At 38.5% G+C, this 13,646-nt stretch overlaps 1 protein-coding gene across 2 annotated transcripts in view; it reads left to right on the top strand.

The window, feature by feature from the left end:
- wdr3 (WD repeat domain 3) overlaps positions 1-9,017 on the top strand; it is a 68,941-nt gene extending 59,924 nt beyond the window's left edge. For both annotated transcript variants that reach the window (XM_048541321.2, XM_048541320.2), the window contains exons 20-27: positions 1,740-1,790; positions 2,453-2,518; positions 2,629-2,721; positions 3,894-3,941; positions 5,065-5,108; positions 7,303-7,431; positions 7,634-7,727; positions 8,574-9,017. In XM_048541321.2, coding sequence (XP_048397278.1) covers positions 1,740-1,790; positions 2,453-2,518; positions 2,629-2,721; positions 3,894-3,941; positions 5,065-5,108; positions 7,303-7,431; positions 7,634-7,727; positions 8,574-8,729 — 681 coding nt within the window. In that variant the 3' untranslated portion in view covers positions 8,730-9,017. The remainder of the gene's footprint in view (positions 1-1,739; positions 1,791-2,452; positions 2,519-2,628; positions 2,722-3,893; positions 3,942-5,064; positions 5,109-7,302; positions 7,432-7,633; positions 7,728-8,573) is intronic.
- The last annotated feature ends 4,629 nt before the right edge of the window (positions 9,018-13,646 follow it).

Here is a 13,646-nt window from a genome sequence, read left to right as displayed (position 1 = left end):
CCATCATCTCTTGACATTCAATGACATTACCGTCAGTGAATTCTTCACTGTCAAAATCCTTTGGATTATCATTGGCCCCAGAAACTGAACAAGACCAGCCATATACATTATGTGGCAGGTCAGAGTCTAAGAATTTTGCATCAAGTAACTCTCCTCCTGTCTCCCCAATACTCTGCATCAACTACACAGCAACGGTCAGGTGTGCAATGCCATACTCACCGTTTCCCTGGGTGAGTGCAGCTGTACCAACATTTGAAGAGCTTGACACAACTCAGACAAAGCATCCTGCTTGACTGGCATTCTATCTACTGCCCATCAACATTCAGTCCCTGTGCCACTGGCAGCAGTTTGTACTTTATGTAAGATGCAATGCACTAACTCACCAAATTTTCTTTGACAGCACCTTCTAAACCTACGACCTCTAACATCTTGAAGGACAGTAAAAGTAAATATATGGGAACATCACGAGCTACAAGTTTCCTATCAAGTCTCACCATCCAGAGTTAGAAATATATCACTGTTTGTTCATCAAAATCCTTCAACCCCATTTTTGACAGTATTGTGACTGTCCCTACACCCCAAAAACTGCAGACTTTCAAGAGACCAGTTCACCACCATCTTTGCAAAGGTGATGAGCAAAAAGTTTGGCCCAGTCAGTGAGGTCCAAATCCTTTCAATGAATACGAAAAAAAACTGCCCTTTCAATAGTCCCACTATGTAATTGGAGAAAATTTACACGAATACTGGAAGTCAAGCAGACAGTATGACAAACCAGAGAGGTGCTGGTGAGATAGAGATTTGTGTCATCTGTGCTTATCTAGAACTGGTGTATTATGAAGATCCACATGTAGATGAGAAATAGGTGAGGTCAAGGATAAATCATTAGAGGATCTGCTTTGCATATGGGAAGAGAAGTTATATCTGATTACTTTCCTGCTCCTCCGATGCTCCCTGACCTGCTGTGTTCCTCCTGTTCCACACTGTGTTATCCCTGACTCCAGCATCTGCAATTCTTGCTATCTCATATCTGATGATTGTCTGGATAGATGACATTGGAATCAAGTTTGAATATTCCAATTCAACGTAAACATCATGAGAGAAAGGCGTCAGCAGTTATAAAGGTGAATTAACATCCTAGAGGCTAAAGTTCAAACTCCACCTTGCCAAGCTATGAAAGAAAGTGAAATAAGTATGGTCATTTGTAATCAGGCCCTAAAAAGTTGTGGGATATTGTAAAAACCCATTTGCTTCGCTAATGCCATTGAGGCAAGAGAAACAACCATCCCATCCTTGGCCTATGTGGAACTCTGGGCTTTACTCACTGTAGTCCACTGCTCTCTCTCAGATAATGCCTAGCACTAGTCATTGGTCAAATGGTATAAAGACCCTGAAGTGTCCTGATGAAACACTGGGATATATAGCGACCTACTATCCCTGAATTTTTCTACCATCCTTACTAAAGGACTTTTGACTTTGAAGATTTACACCCCTCTAAGGGGCTTGGTTTAATTGCCTTAGTCAATAATCAAGAAACTGAGTTGGAATACTTTTAGTATTGGTTACTCTGGCGGAAGATGCAGCCAACTCTGTAGAGGTACGAGGAGGCTGCTCAGGCCCTAGGTAATCCCTGCTAGATGTATGGTGACTTGAACTGCTAGTTTTGTGTTGAAGGGTTTGTCATTTGGTTTATAGTTATTGCAATTTTCAAATCAAGTCTTAATAAATCCTCTTTCCCACAGCAAAGGGAAGCCGAATTTGAAGAGAGTATGGCAAAAGGGAATGAACCTTTGGTGAGTGTCTTGTCGATGGAGCAATCTCCTATGTTTATTTTTATGATGTACCATTGGAAATCTCATGTCAGAGTTGAGATAAAGCCTATGAGCTTCTGCTGGCAACAATTATTAAAAAATAGTGACTAGTTCTGTACTCTGTACACTAGTCCAGTTATCTTCTGCATTGTAACTGTAGCTGAAGGCTACGTAAAACATCATGAAGATTGGCCTGTACTATTTCATTCTTTTGAACAGATTATACAGGTATGTTTTATTAAATGAGGTCCTTGTTCTTTATCAAACTCCATTGGAAATCTTCCTAAAATCTTTCTATATATGATACTGATGTGGGCAAATTTCAATGGCTATCTTTTCTTCTTACTGAATTTGATTCTTGCGACTGCTGTCCTGATTGTGGAACTTGATTGCAATGTTAGGGGCATGGAAGTGCAAGATTTTTCTATTGTTAACTTAGCTCTTTGTTTCATCTCTAGTACTGTAGAATTATATGTGAGGCATCTGTGAAAATAGTTTTTCTCATTGGAAGATTAAAGCCATTTTACCGTTTTTCTAGTCTGTTAACCATTTGCCTAACTGTGAAGTCTGGATAGTTGCTGTAGAGTCTATTAGTCATAAACCAATACAGCAGAGGAGCTTTCTCTGAATCTTTCGCCTTGCAGGTTCCTGGAGAGAAAGAAGGAGAAGCAGGCTTAGCTGGGAAGAAGACAATAGAAACTGTTAAAGCTGTAAGTGTGCCCAACCCCAATAACATGTTACAAAATTAACAGAATACTCGTGATTTCTAAAATGAGAAACACAAGCCCCATTGTAATTATTTGTTGAATGTTCTTGGCAGGCTGAGCGGATCATGGAAGCTGTTGAACTGTACAGGGAAGAAAGCAAGAAACTGGCAGAATACAAACAAGCATGTGAAGTTGCGGGCAAAAAGGTTGGGTTTGTGCATATTGCAGTTCCATAGTTCCTTACTTGGACAACTATTTGTCAAAACAATGTAGTATGAATGCCATATAGCTCAGCAAATTCCAGATCTGCTAGGGAAGGGAAGAATCTATCTGGCCCAATGGAAATTAGATTTGAAGGTGATACCGGGAGCAAACTTGGGCATCACAAGATTAACCAGCTCTTCTGTCTCGTTGAACTCCAGAAGTAATTTTGTAACTGAACTACATTTGCCTTTAGATTTGAGAAATGAAATGGAGTAAATAACTAATGTGGGATTGGAAAGCCCATTTGAAAACAGTGATCAGAACATTGTAATGTTTGAAAGCTAATGAATCATAGATAAATCTGTTGGACTGGAAAAAAAATAGAATTCAGTCACATAAAAGAAAAACTGGCCAAAAATGTTCCCATTACAGATCAACAGCAGAACATCTTCAGGATGGAAAGAATCTCTTTGGTTTTGCTCTGTCTTTTCATTCTCAGAACTGTTTGCATATTCTTTTGTCCTTTCAGTTTCTTTTCAGCACATCAGTGATGATATTTAAATTGTCTCTTAGTTTTCTATGAACGAGATAATTCAGTGCTTTAGCTATTTCCGGTTGTTTCATCTGCTGATTAACTTCTACTTTCTGACTAAAACGTTTGTTGTTCATAGTTTTCAGTTGTGATGAAGGATTCACACCCAAACTGTTCACATTATTTTGATTTTTCTCTTGCTAGATTTGACTGGTCTCCCTCCAGTAATTCTTGGCTCACATCTCCAATGTTCAACATTTGCATTTTCTTCCTTTTAGCAAGTCATTGGGTGCTTTTGTGTTTCTGGTGGTGCCAAAGTAACATAGCGTCTTCAATTCCAAGAAATGGATTGTACAATTATAAGTTTCTCTTGCTTATGTCTAACTTATGGTGAAGCTTATTAAGGGAAAGTGAGTGTAATTTAGGTAGAGGAGAATATGGTGATAGCTTCTTCAAAACATAGCTCTGAAGCTGCACATTACGTACCCATTTGTAAATAAAACTCCTCATCAGAACTTTGTCAGATATTGAGAATGATAGTCTCTCCTTGCAATGTGTTGCTGAAGAGTATAGTATCTCTGGCTTTGCTATTTAGCATTGATGGTGTGTGGAAAATAATTTGAATAAATTTTACATTCCCAGCTGCCTCTATCTACTAACCCTATACTGGCTGCGTGTGGAAACGTTTCAGTAAGTACTTCTTATTGTTTGTTTATCATTTATAATTTTTACTCTGCTGTCCTATTTAACAGTCTGTGTAAGTTTTAAGTTATTTTGTAGATGTATTTCTCATACAAAATCAGAACATAGTAAATATAATGTTTTGCAATTTTAGGGCAAGTATGAAACTTTTTGATGTTATGCCATATATAAGCTTAACAGGAATAGAGGTGTGTCCAAGGGTGCAATCCACCATGTTTCTGTCTGTCCCTTTGCTCAGAAAGCAGGTATCTGCTGCAAAAGGAGGTAAAAGCAATGCAGCCTGAAGATATTTTTTCTCCACATTTTACATCCGGAACTTATGGTTTTACACTGTGACCCATTTCCAATTACTTCTTCAACAGTTCCTATTGTGATCTTTGCCTACAGGCACACCATAACACCAGGCTCAAACTAAGCAAGAGACAAATTTCAGTGGGGCCTGTTTCCCTTATTGAAGTGTTATTTGCTTTGCTTGTTTTTGCATTCACTGAAATGATCCTTTAGAAATGGCAGTAGGGAGAGGTAGAATTCAGATTTCTAAGCCCATTACCAACTTACCTGAGACCAGTTCAGTTACAATAGGGTGAATAAGGAAGGAAAGGTATGGTTAGTCAGTTAAAATTCTTGCAAGTGAATTCATTCATTGCTAAAACATATCTTGCTCATAAATACCTTATGGTTAAAATTGTATTGCTACTATTTTAAGTCATCAATACTTTAATTTTTATATCTTTTTGAAGTAAGATTGTATCAGGATTCTGCTGCATCTGATTTAAGTTAATTGTATGTGTTGGTCTTATTACATTAAATTTAGGAAATTATGTTTCCTGTAATTTGCATATTTGAGGCTTTGCCATCTTTCCAAAATATTTTGTTTCAAGGCTGTAGCAGTTATTAAGGTTGGAAAGGAAATTGTCAATTCTAAGCCATTTTGTTTACCTTTCCCAGGCATTTCAATAACTAATTGTAAAGTAATTTAAACTCATTGTGTAAAAATTGCTTAATTGAATCACATAACACGTGCTGCAGGAAACATTTAGCTGGTGTTATATTGAATAATTATGTGTCAGGTTGATTTTGGTATGTATATAATTTCTTATATCTTTCTCAGCCGTCCCGCTATGTCTTGGATGTCATTCGAAAAGTCAAATCAAGGTGAGTAATAATTTAATAGGCATCTACATGTCAACAAAACTTGTAGCAAATTAAGCCCACAAACGTCTGAAATCAGATGAGTTTACTTCTGAGTCAACGGTTTTTGGGCTCTAGTCCCATGCCAGGTATCTGAGCGCAAAAAGTAGACTGATAACCTAGTGCGATACTACAGGGAAACATCATTGTCCAGGGTGCTGCTGTTTGGATGAGACATAGCTTTTAGCTCAGTGACCTGACAAAGGGGCTACACACTGAAAGCTTGTGTTTTCAAATAAACTTTTTGGATTATAACCTAGCTTTTGTGATCCTAAGATGCCGCTTGGCCTGCCGTGTTCATGCAGCTCCACACTTTGTTATCTCGGACTATAACCTGGTGTTGTGTAATTTCTGACCTTGTCCACCCAGTCCAACACCGGCATATCAGTTTTTTGACAAAGTGCAGAAGAATTCTGGTTTCACGGCCAAAGTTTCGTCCCTCATCAATATTACATAAAACATAATCCTCTCTTGTCTAATATTATGAGGCACTTAGGGATATCCTGAGATGATGAAAATCCCCATGTAATTGCAATTTAATAGTGATTTATAATGTCATTACTTCTATTTTCCAAAGCTGCAGGATAGGTTTTTATTTAAATCAGCTTGTTCAAAGATGTTATTATGTACCTCTGAAGCAGGTGGGACTTGAACCCAGGCCTCCTGGGACATTATCACTGTGCCACACAAAGCTGGAGACTAGATATTTTCTAATCAATCTGTTCAGAGATGTTACTGCACACTCGTGAAGCTTGAATCCAGGCCTCCTGGCTCAGAGCAAAGAACAGTACGACGCAGGAGTAGGCCCTACAGTCCACTAAGTCTGCATGGACACATGATGTCTTTTCTAAACCAAAAACCCTTTGCCTTTATGCTGTCTGTGTCCCTCTATTCCCTGTCTATACATGTATCTGTTACAATTACCCTTAAATTGCTATTGTATCAGCTTTTACCACCTCCTCTGGTAGAGCATTGCAGGCACTTACCACGTTCTGTGTAAACAAAAAAATTGTCTCAGATTTCCTTTAAACTTACCCTCTTTTACTTTAAACCCTTTGTCTCCTAGTAATGGACATTTCTACCCTGGGAGAAAGACTCTGACTATCCGTGCTATCCATACCTCTCATAAGTTTGTAAACCTCTATTATAAAGTCACCGCTCAGCCTCCTATGTACAAGTGGAAGCAAGCCAAATTTGCCCAGTCTCTCCTTGTAGTTAATACTTTCCAAATCAGGCAGCATTCTAGTGAACATTTTCTGTACCCTGTCCAAAGCCCCTGGATCCTTCTGGTAGTGTGGTGACCAGAACTGTCAGTAATATTTCAGACGTGGCCTAACTAAAGTTCTATACAGCTGCAACATGACTTGCCAGTTTTTATACTTTATGCCCTGACTGATGAAGGCAAGCATGTGATATGTCTTCTTTACCCCTTACTCATATGTTGCCATTTTAAGGGAGCTGTGGACCTGTATGCTGAGATCTCTTTGTATGTTAATGCTTCTAAGGCACATAACCACTGTACCACAAGAGCCCCCCAACACTGCAGGATACTCAATATAAATCAAACTATTCAACTGCTTATCTCCAAATCCAGTTCACCTGTTATTTTATTTCTATTAGCACCACAACCGATTTCTATATGGCTTTTGCTCTGAAAAATTTGTAGTAAAGACAGTCATTGCAACGTAGACGTTTTTTTAGTGATGATAAGGATCAACAGTCAACATTTTGCACTGGCTTTGTTTGCACTGTTCTTGACCACCCAAATCTAGGGACCTCAGTGACAGATGCATCAAGATGGCAGAAAATTCTGTCTCCTTTGGCTGAGCAACTGGGTTAAGCAACTATGATATCATAAGATTTCTATCATAAAGTGAATTAATTTTCATTATATGTTTACATTTGTAAAATTACTTCTGGAATGAAAGTCTTGTTATTTTAGAATTATTCAGAATTAACATGTTTGATTGCAGTTCAATTTATTCCTTTTTCTGAACTCAAAGAATTATTATGTTATATGCTAAAACATTTTGGTATCATAGCAAAAGCACGTTTGTAAATACTTACTGAAGGGAGATATTCTACTCTTAGAATTATGCGCGCTTACAGTTTGAAACATGTACATTTTTTGGTTACTTGTGTCTTTGCTTTTTTCTAGTGAAATGGAGGAATCCCTGCTTGTCCTACCATTTTCATACATTCCTGATCTGCTCACACTTTTTAATGAGTACATTCAATCTTCTCTAGAGGTTGAACTCATTTGCCGCTGCCTTTTCTTTCTGCTGAGGTAAGACAACACTTTTACTCCCTTTTCCCCACCACTATAAAGGATAGCTGTTTTGCCCCTTTAGGCTCTTTCAAGTGGTAGAGGGATGGATAAGTTATTGTTTCATTTAGTTTTATTTTAAAATAGGTCAAAATTCAAATTGGACAAGAATAGTAGAGATGTGGTGCAATGCTGGTGTTATTCCACTTTTTCTTTTCTTCAGGATTCATTTTGGACAGATCACAAGCAACCAAATGCTCCTTACAGTCATTGACAGTTTGAGAAAAAACACAATTGGAAAGATTAATGAAATGAAGGTAAGGCTGCAGTTCTTCCATCACGAAGTAAAAGTTAATGAGCATAAACAAAGTCAATTCCAATGTGGTAGCCCCTAAAAAATTGAAATTTTGGACCCAATTCTGTTTGAATTATTATCCTATTGTTTATAAAACTATGACTTTCATATGTATAAGACATGGAATAAAGTTACCCTGACTTTCAGAGGAGTATCTAGAACTATTACTTATAGCATAGAGTTAACACACCATCAGTTTGTTAGGGCTCACCTTTTTCGATTGCAGCTCGTCTTTTTAGAGGATACCGTTAGGCTGCAAGCTGCTCGGCATTTTTCAAACAAATTGACAATAGCAAGCATATTTTTTGAATATGTTTGAAATTCTCACTTTATTGCCTTGGCGTATGAAGGGAGACTTCCATCAGTTAGGACTACATTCACTGGATTCTAGAAGAATGAGGAGCAGATTGAAACCTATAAAATTTGAACAGGAATATATGAGGTAAATGCAGGAAAGATGTTACTAATGACCAGGGAATCCAGAAGCAGGGATTGCAGTCTAGGGATATGGAATAGGTAATTCAGGATTGAGATGAGAAGAAATTCCTTTATCAAGGGAGTAGTACACCTGTGGAATTCTCTGCCACAGGAAGTGGTTGATGCCAAAACGTTGAATGTTTTCAAGAAGGAGTTGGATATAGTTCTTTGAGCTATAGAAACCAAAGTGTATGGGAAGAAAGCAGGGACAGTATACTGAATCAGCTTATTAGCCATGATCATATTGAATAGTAGAGTGTACTTGAAGTATTGAATGGTGTACTCTTAATCCCATTTTCTGTGTTTTATTTATATTTCTGCTTTGTAACAGGATGTAATTGGCTTTAATATGGCTGGACTACAATTTTTACAAAGAGAGATAGAAGCTAAAGAAGATGTAAGCTTTTTTGCTGATGCAACTGAGAGATTCCGAGAGAAGAAAAGAAAAAGAAAGAAACAAGAGAGAGCTATTCTGATGGTCATGTAGGATTCATACAAGGACCTTCAAACTTTATTTAATGTTCCACCATTTAATGTCACATAAGGCTGAGGAGGCTGGTATAACAGCATTGAAAGAAAAAAAGTGCACCTCATTCAGAAACCTGGAAAAATGTCACCTCCCCATTCTACACTATCATTTGAAGTTATACCACATACAACATGATTACCTTTTTGACAATTAATTACGTATCTGTTTGAATTCTTTTATACACAAACATCAGCTGAGCAACTCATTTGTAAATGTGGTTTAATAAATGCTTAGTTTTTGTTTTAAGTGTTCCTTCTGTGAAATATAATACTATGCAACAAGTTACCCACTTTGGTTATGCTATTTGGGACGGTCACCAGGAATTCCTGCAAAAAGTTAGATATAATTTCTACCCGTTCTGGCTGCATTTATCCTCAACATTTAGAGAACATGAGTTCTTATTTCAACAGGTAGTTTAAAAGTTTTAGTTTAATTTTTAAAAGGAAAACCTTAAATCGGTAAAAGTGATCAGATTTTTACAAAAAAGCAGCTGTATCATCCATATCCCTTCAGGTTAAAATAAAGGCCCCGGCTTTTCTTCCTTGATCTAATTTATAGGATTCTAATTCCACATCATTGTAGTTGACTCTTAATTGCACCTTGAAGTGGCCATCCATTTGCAAATGCTGACTTTTATCAGTGACCTCCACATTTTTCGAGCTTTCCAACAATTTCTAACTAACTTCTAAATGACCAGTGTGAGCTAAACATGGAAGTAGACTCGGAGAAACATTCAGTATCATTGTGAAACTGACTGGAAGGATTGTGTTGGCATGACTGAAGCAGACCTGTGTGAGAAGGGCAGCAGCGGCAGGAGCTGAAAACTCCAATCAGTTTTTACCTGTAAGATCTGAAGTACAAGAGTGTAGGAAAACATGAAGGTGATTCTGTGTCTCTTGATTTGTCAGTTGGTTTAATTAAGGAGACTTTATTCCAGTTCAAGAACTTAGTAAGGAATTTGACTTGCAAAATATTAAACATGCAAATTTATGAAATAATTAGAATAGAGATGGCAGAGTAGGCATTGTGTGGCAGTTGTAGTATGTGGAAGCTGTTGGACACCAAAACAATCTGCTGTGATTACGTCTGCAGCCAGTGTTAGCTGATCGGGGAACCACAGCTCAGTGTTGATGAGCTGAAGGCCAAGTCGCGGACACTGCAACATTTCAGAGAGGAGGAATCTTTGTTAGATTAATTATATCATACTCAGTCCGTGATCAGGAACAGGATGATATGACTGCAAGTGACACAGGTATAGGAATCCAGAATATAACTTCAGAGGAGACTCGGACAATGTTCTTACCCAATAGGTCCTTGCTGCTGACGTTGACGAGAGCACAAACTGCAGTGAGGCTAAACAAACAGAGAGATCCTGCCTTTTGGGCTGGAGAGGGAGTTGGAACAAGAGGGGAAGGATCGAGTTGTTGTGGTCCACGTCATGTCCTACTGATGCTGTTGGCATAGGAAAGAGGTTCTACCGAGCAATGACAAACAGTTCAGCGCTAAACTTAAAAAGCAGAACCACAAAGGTGATAAGTCCCAAATTATTATCTGAGCCGCATGCAAATTTGCGTAAACAGGAGTAGAGAGGTAAATGCATGCTTCTGAGATCATGAGTGGAATGCATTCTAATTCATGAGGCACTGGCTCCATTTCTGGAGAGAGAGAGAAAGAGGTGTTCCATTGAGGTGGGCTTCATTTGAACCAAGCTGATATCTGTCCTGGTGAATAGTGTACCTTGGGTTGTCGACAGAGACCTCAATCAAGTAGTAAGGGGTGATGGTCACTAATTAAGTAAAGACCCTGTCTACAATCCTAGATACACAACTCAAGCCTAGGTTCAATTTAAGGGAAATTTTTCAAATCTTAAAAAAAAAGAGCGGAAGTGTGGGGTAGTGAAGAGACAAACGATGAGGTGTGACCGGAAGAGGCAGAAAATATAAGCAGAAGAGTGCTGTAGAAATTAGAACAAGAGACAAATAATAGTTAAAAAATTAAAGCTTAAGGATCGTTATTTGAATACATGCAACATTTGTTACAAGATAGATAAGTTGGCAGCATAAATAGAAACAAATGAGGATGATTTGTTAGCAATTATGGAAATATGGATGCAGGGTGATCAAGACCAGGAACTCAACATTCAAGTATATTCCACATTTTGGAAAAATAGGCCAAAGGAGCTGAGGTAATGCTATTAATAAGGGAAAGTCCAGTGGTTAACAGTAATATAGGTGCAATAGATCATGATGTGGAATCACTTTGGGCAGAAATGAACAACAGCAAGTGAAAGAAGTCACAGGTAGGTATCTTCTATAGATCTGAGGAACTGCCTCATTGTAGAACAAAATGTAAATTAGGAAAAGCTGGAAGTATGTAAGAAGGGCACGACAATTGTAATGGGTGATTTTGATCCACAAATTGACTGGGCAAAACGGATAGACGAGGGAGGACATTTGTAGAGTGCACCAGAGATTGTTTCTTAAAGCAGTATGTTGCACAACTTATCAGGGAATGGGCTATTTAAGACTTATTAATCCTACCTAAACATTACTAAGGGATGTGTTAGTAAAGGATCCTTTAGGAGGTAATGGTCACAACGTGACAGAATTTTAAATTCAGTTGAAGATGCAGCAACTCTAGTTTCATACCAGTGTGCTCAACTTAATTACAGAGGTATGAAGAAAGAATTGTCTACAGCAGCCTGAGAAAATAGACTGAAGGGAAGATCAATAGATGAGCAGGAACAGACATTTAAGCAAATATTTCATAATTTTCAGCAAAATGTTTATTTCAGTTTAAAAAGAGACTTGATGAAATTCTTTGCTAACAAAGGCAGTTAAGAAAAGCATCCAAACACACTTTTTTTATATTCATTTGCGGGATGTTAACATGGAAAGTCCAATATTTATTTCCCATCCGTAATTGCCCAGATTGACCGTTGAGAGTCAACCACGTTGCTGTTGATCTGGATTCACAGACTGGGTCAAGATTTCCTTCCTTCTAGGCTATTAGTGAACCAGGCGGTTTTACCCAACAATCGGCAGTGCTTTCCTGGTCATTAGACTCTTCATCCCAGACTTTATTGAATTTACATTCTACCATCTGCCATCTGGGATTGGAACCTGTGTCCCCAGGACATTACCTAAGTTTCGAGATTAATAGTCCACTGCTAGGCCATCACCTCCCCAGTAAGATATACAGCCCCATGAAAAGAAAGGGTGGATCAGTGCATGACCATGAAGTTAGCAAGCAGGTGTCGCTAGTAACTAAGGCAAAAGGAATTTTGGCTATTACTAGGTGTTGGAGTTTAAAAATAGGGCTATCTTTTTCAACTATAGATGAGGTGTTGGTGTGTCATAACCTGGAGTAATGTGTATTTGGTTCCCATATTTATGACAGGCTATACTGGTATTGGAGACAATTCAAAAGTGATTCACTGGGATGAAAAACTTGACTTCTCAAGAATGGCTAAACTGAACTTAATTCAGTAGGTTTTAGATAAATGAGTGATATTTTTGAAACATACAAGATTCTGAGGGGGTCTGACCAGCTGGATGCTGTGAAGAGGTTTCCACTAGTAGGCGGGCATCTTGAATTAGGAGATATTGTTACAAAATATGGGGACTTTCATTTAAAACAGAGAAACAAAGTAATTTCTTCTCTGTGCCAGAGTCATATAGCACTGAAACAGATCCTTCGGTCCAATGTGTCCATGCCAAACATACTCTCAAACTAAGCTGGTCCCATCAGACTGCTCCTAGTCCATATCCCTCCAAACCTTTCATGTCCTTATCCAAATGGCAGTGAATGCCTGGAATTCTCTAACCCAGAGAATTGTGGAAGCTGGATCACTGAAATTATTTAAAAAGGAAGTATACAGACTTGTAAAATATTGAAGACTCCAGGGCTGTGAGGAGCTAGCACAAGGAGTTGAGGCCTTTGGTAGATCTATCATGATTTTATAGAATGGTAACAGGCTTGAGGGGCTGAATGGTTTACTCTTACTTCTATTACTTGGGCACTGGGGAAGTGCGTTTAGAGAAAGCTGTCAGAAGCACAATTTGGGATTTTTGGGAAAGAAGAACAATTTGGGATTTTCCTGGGTGAACAAGCAATGGATCATAAATCCGGTGATGCTCAGATTATCTTTGTATGACCTAGAGCAAGACTCCTAACCTTCTGGACTCACAAAGCATTTTCATTTTATCGTAAAGGGCTTTGCTGGGTTCTTCAGTGCTTCACCCAGCTCTGAGTTTGTAATGACTAGTTAGGGTCCTGTCAGATCTCAGCAGGAGCCTCACCTGCAGCCAATCAATCCTAACCCTGTGATGGGCAAAGGAAGAAATGGACCTGTTCTATTTTATGGCTTCTCACTCTATAGCCACCAATCAAGAAGAGTCAAAGTGTCCTTTTAAATGTCGGTGAGCTGTTGTACCAGAATGGTCACCACTTCTAAGCCTTTCCCATTCCTTCAGGGACTGCAAGATTGTGATCAATATCAGGAAGGTGCTGATTAATATCAGAAAGATTATGGTCAGTATCAGGAAAACATTGCTCTTTTATGACGTAGTATAGAATGACCACAACACAATTTAGAAAGAGTTCAAGATAACATAGTGTGGAGCTGGAGGAACACGGCAGGCCAGGTAGCCTCAGAGGAGCAGGTCCTGACCCGAAACATCAACTTTCCTGCTGTTCTGATGCTGCCTGGCCTGCTGTGCTCCTTTAGCTCCGCACTGTTATCTTGGACTCCAGCATCTGCAGTTCTTACTGTCTCTTAGGAAGAGTTCAAGTTTTGTTTGACTTCAGGGTGAAGTAGACCTACAATTCTCAAATCAGTGTTGAGTTTTAATTAAAAAAAATTTAGTAGATGCA

This window comes from Stegostoma tigrinum, chromosome 12 (assembly GCF_030684315.1).
Source record: "Stegostoma tigrinum isolate sSteTig4 chromosome 12, sSteTig4.hap1, whole genome shotgun sequence".
NCBI classification, from domain to species: Eukaryota; Metazoa; Chordata; class Chondrichthyes; order Orectolobiformes; family Stegostomatidae; genus Stegostoma; species Stegostoma tigrinum.
This window is presented reverse-complemented; position numbering and strand designations above follow the sequence as displayed.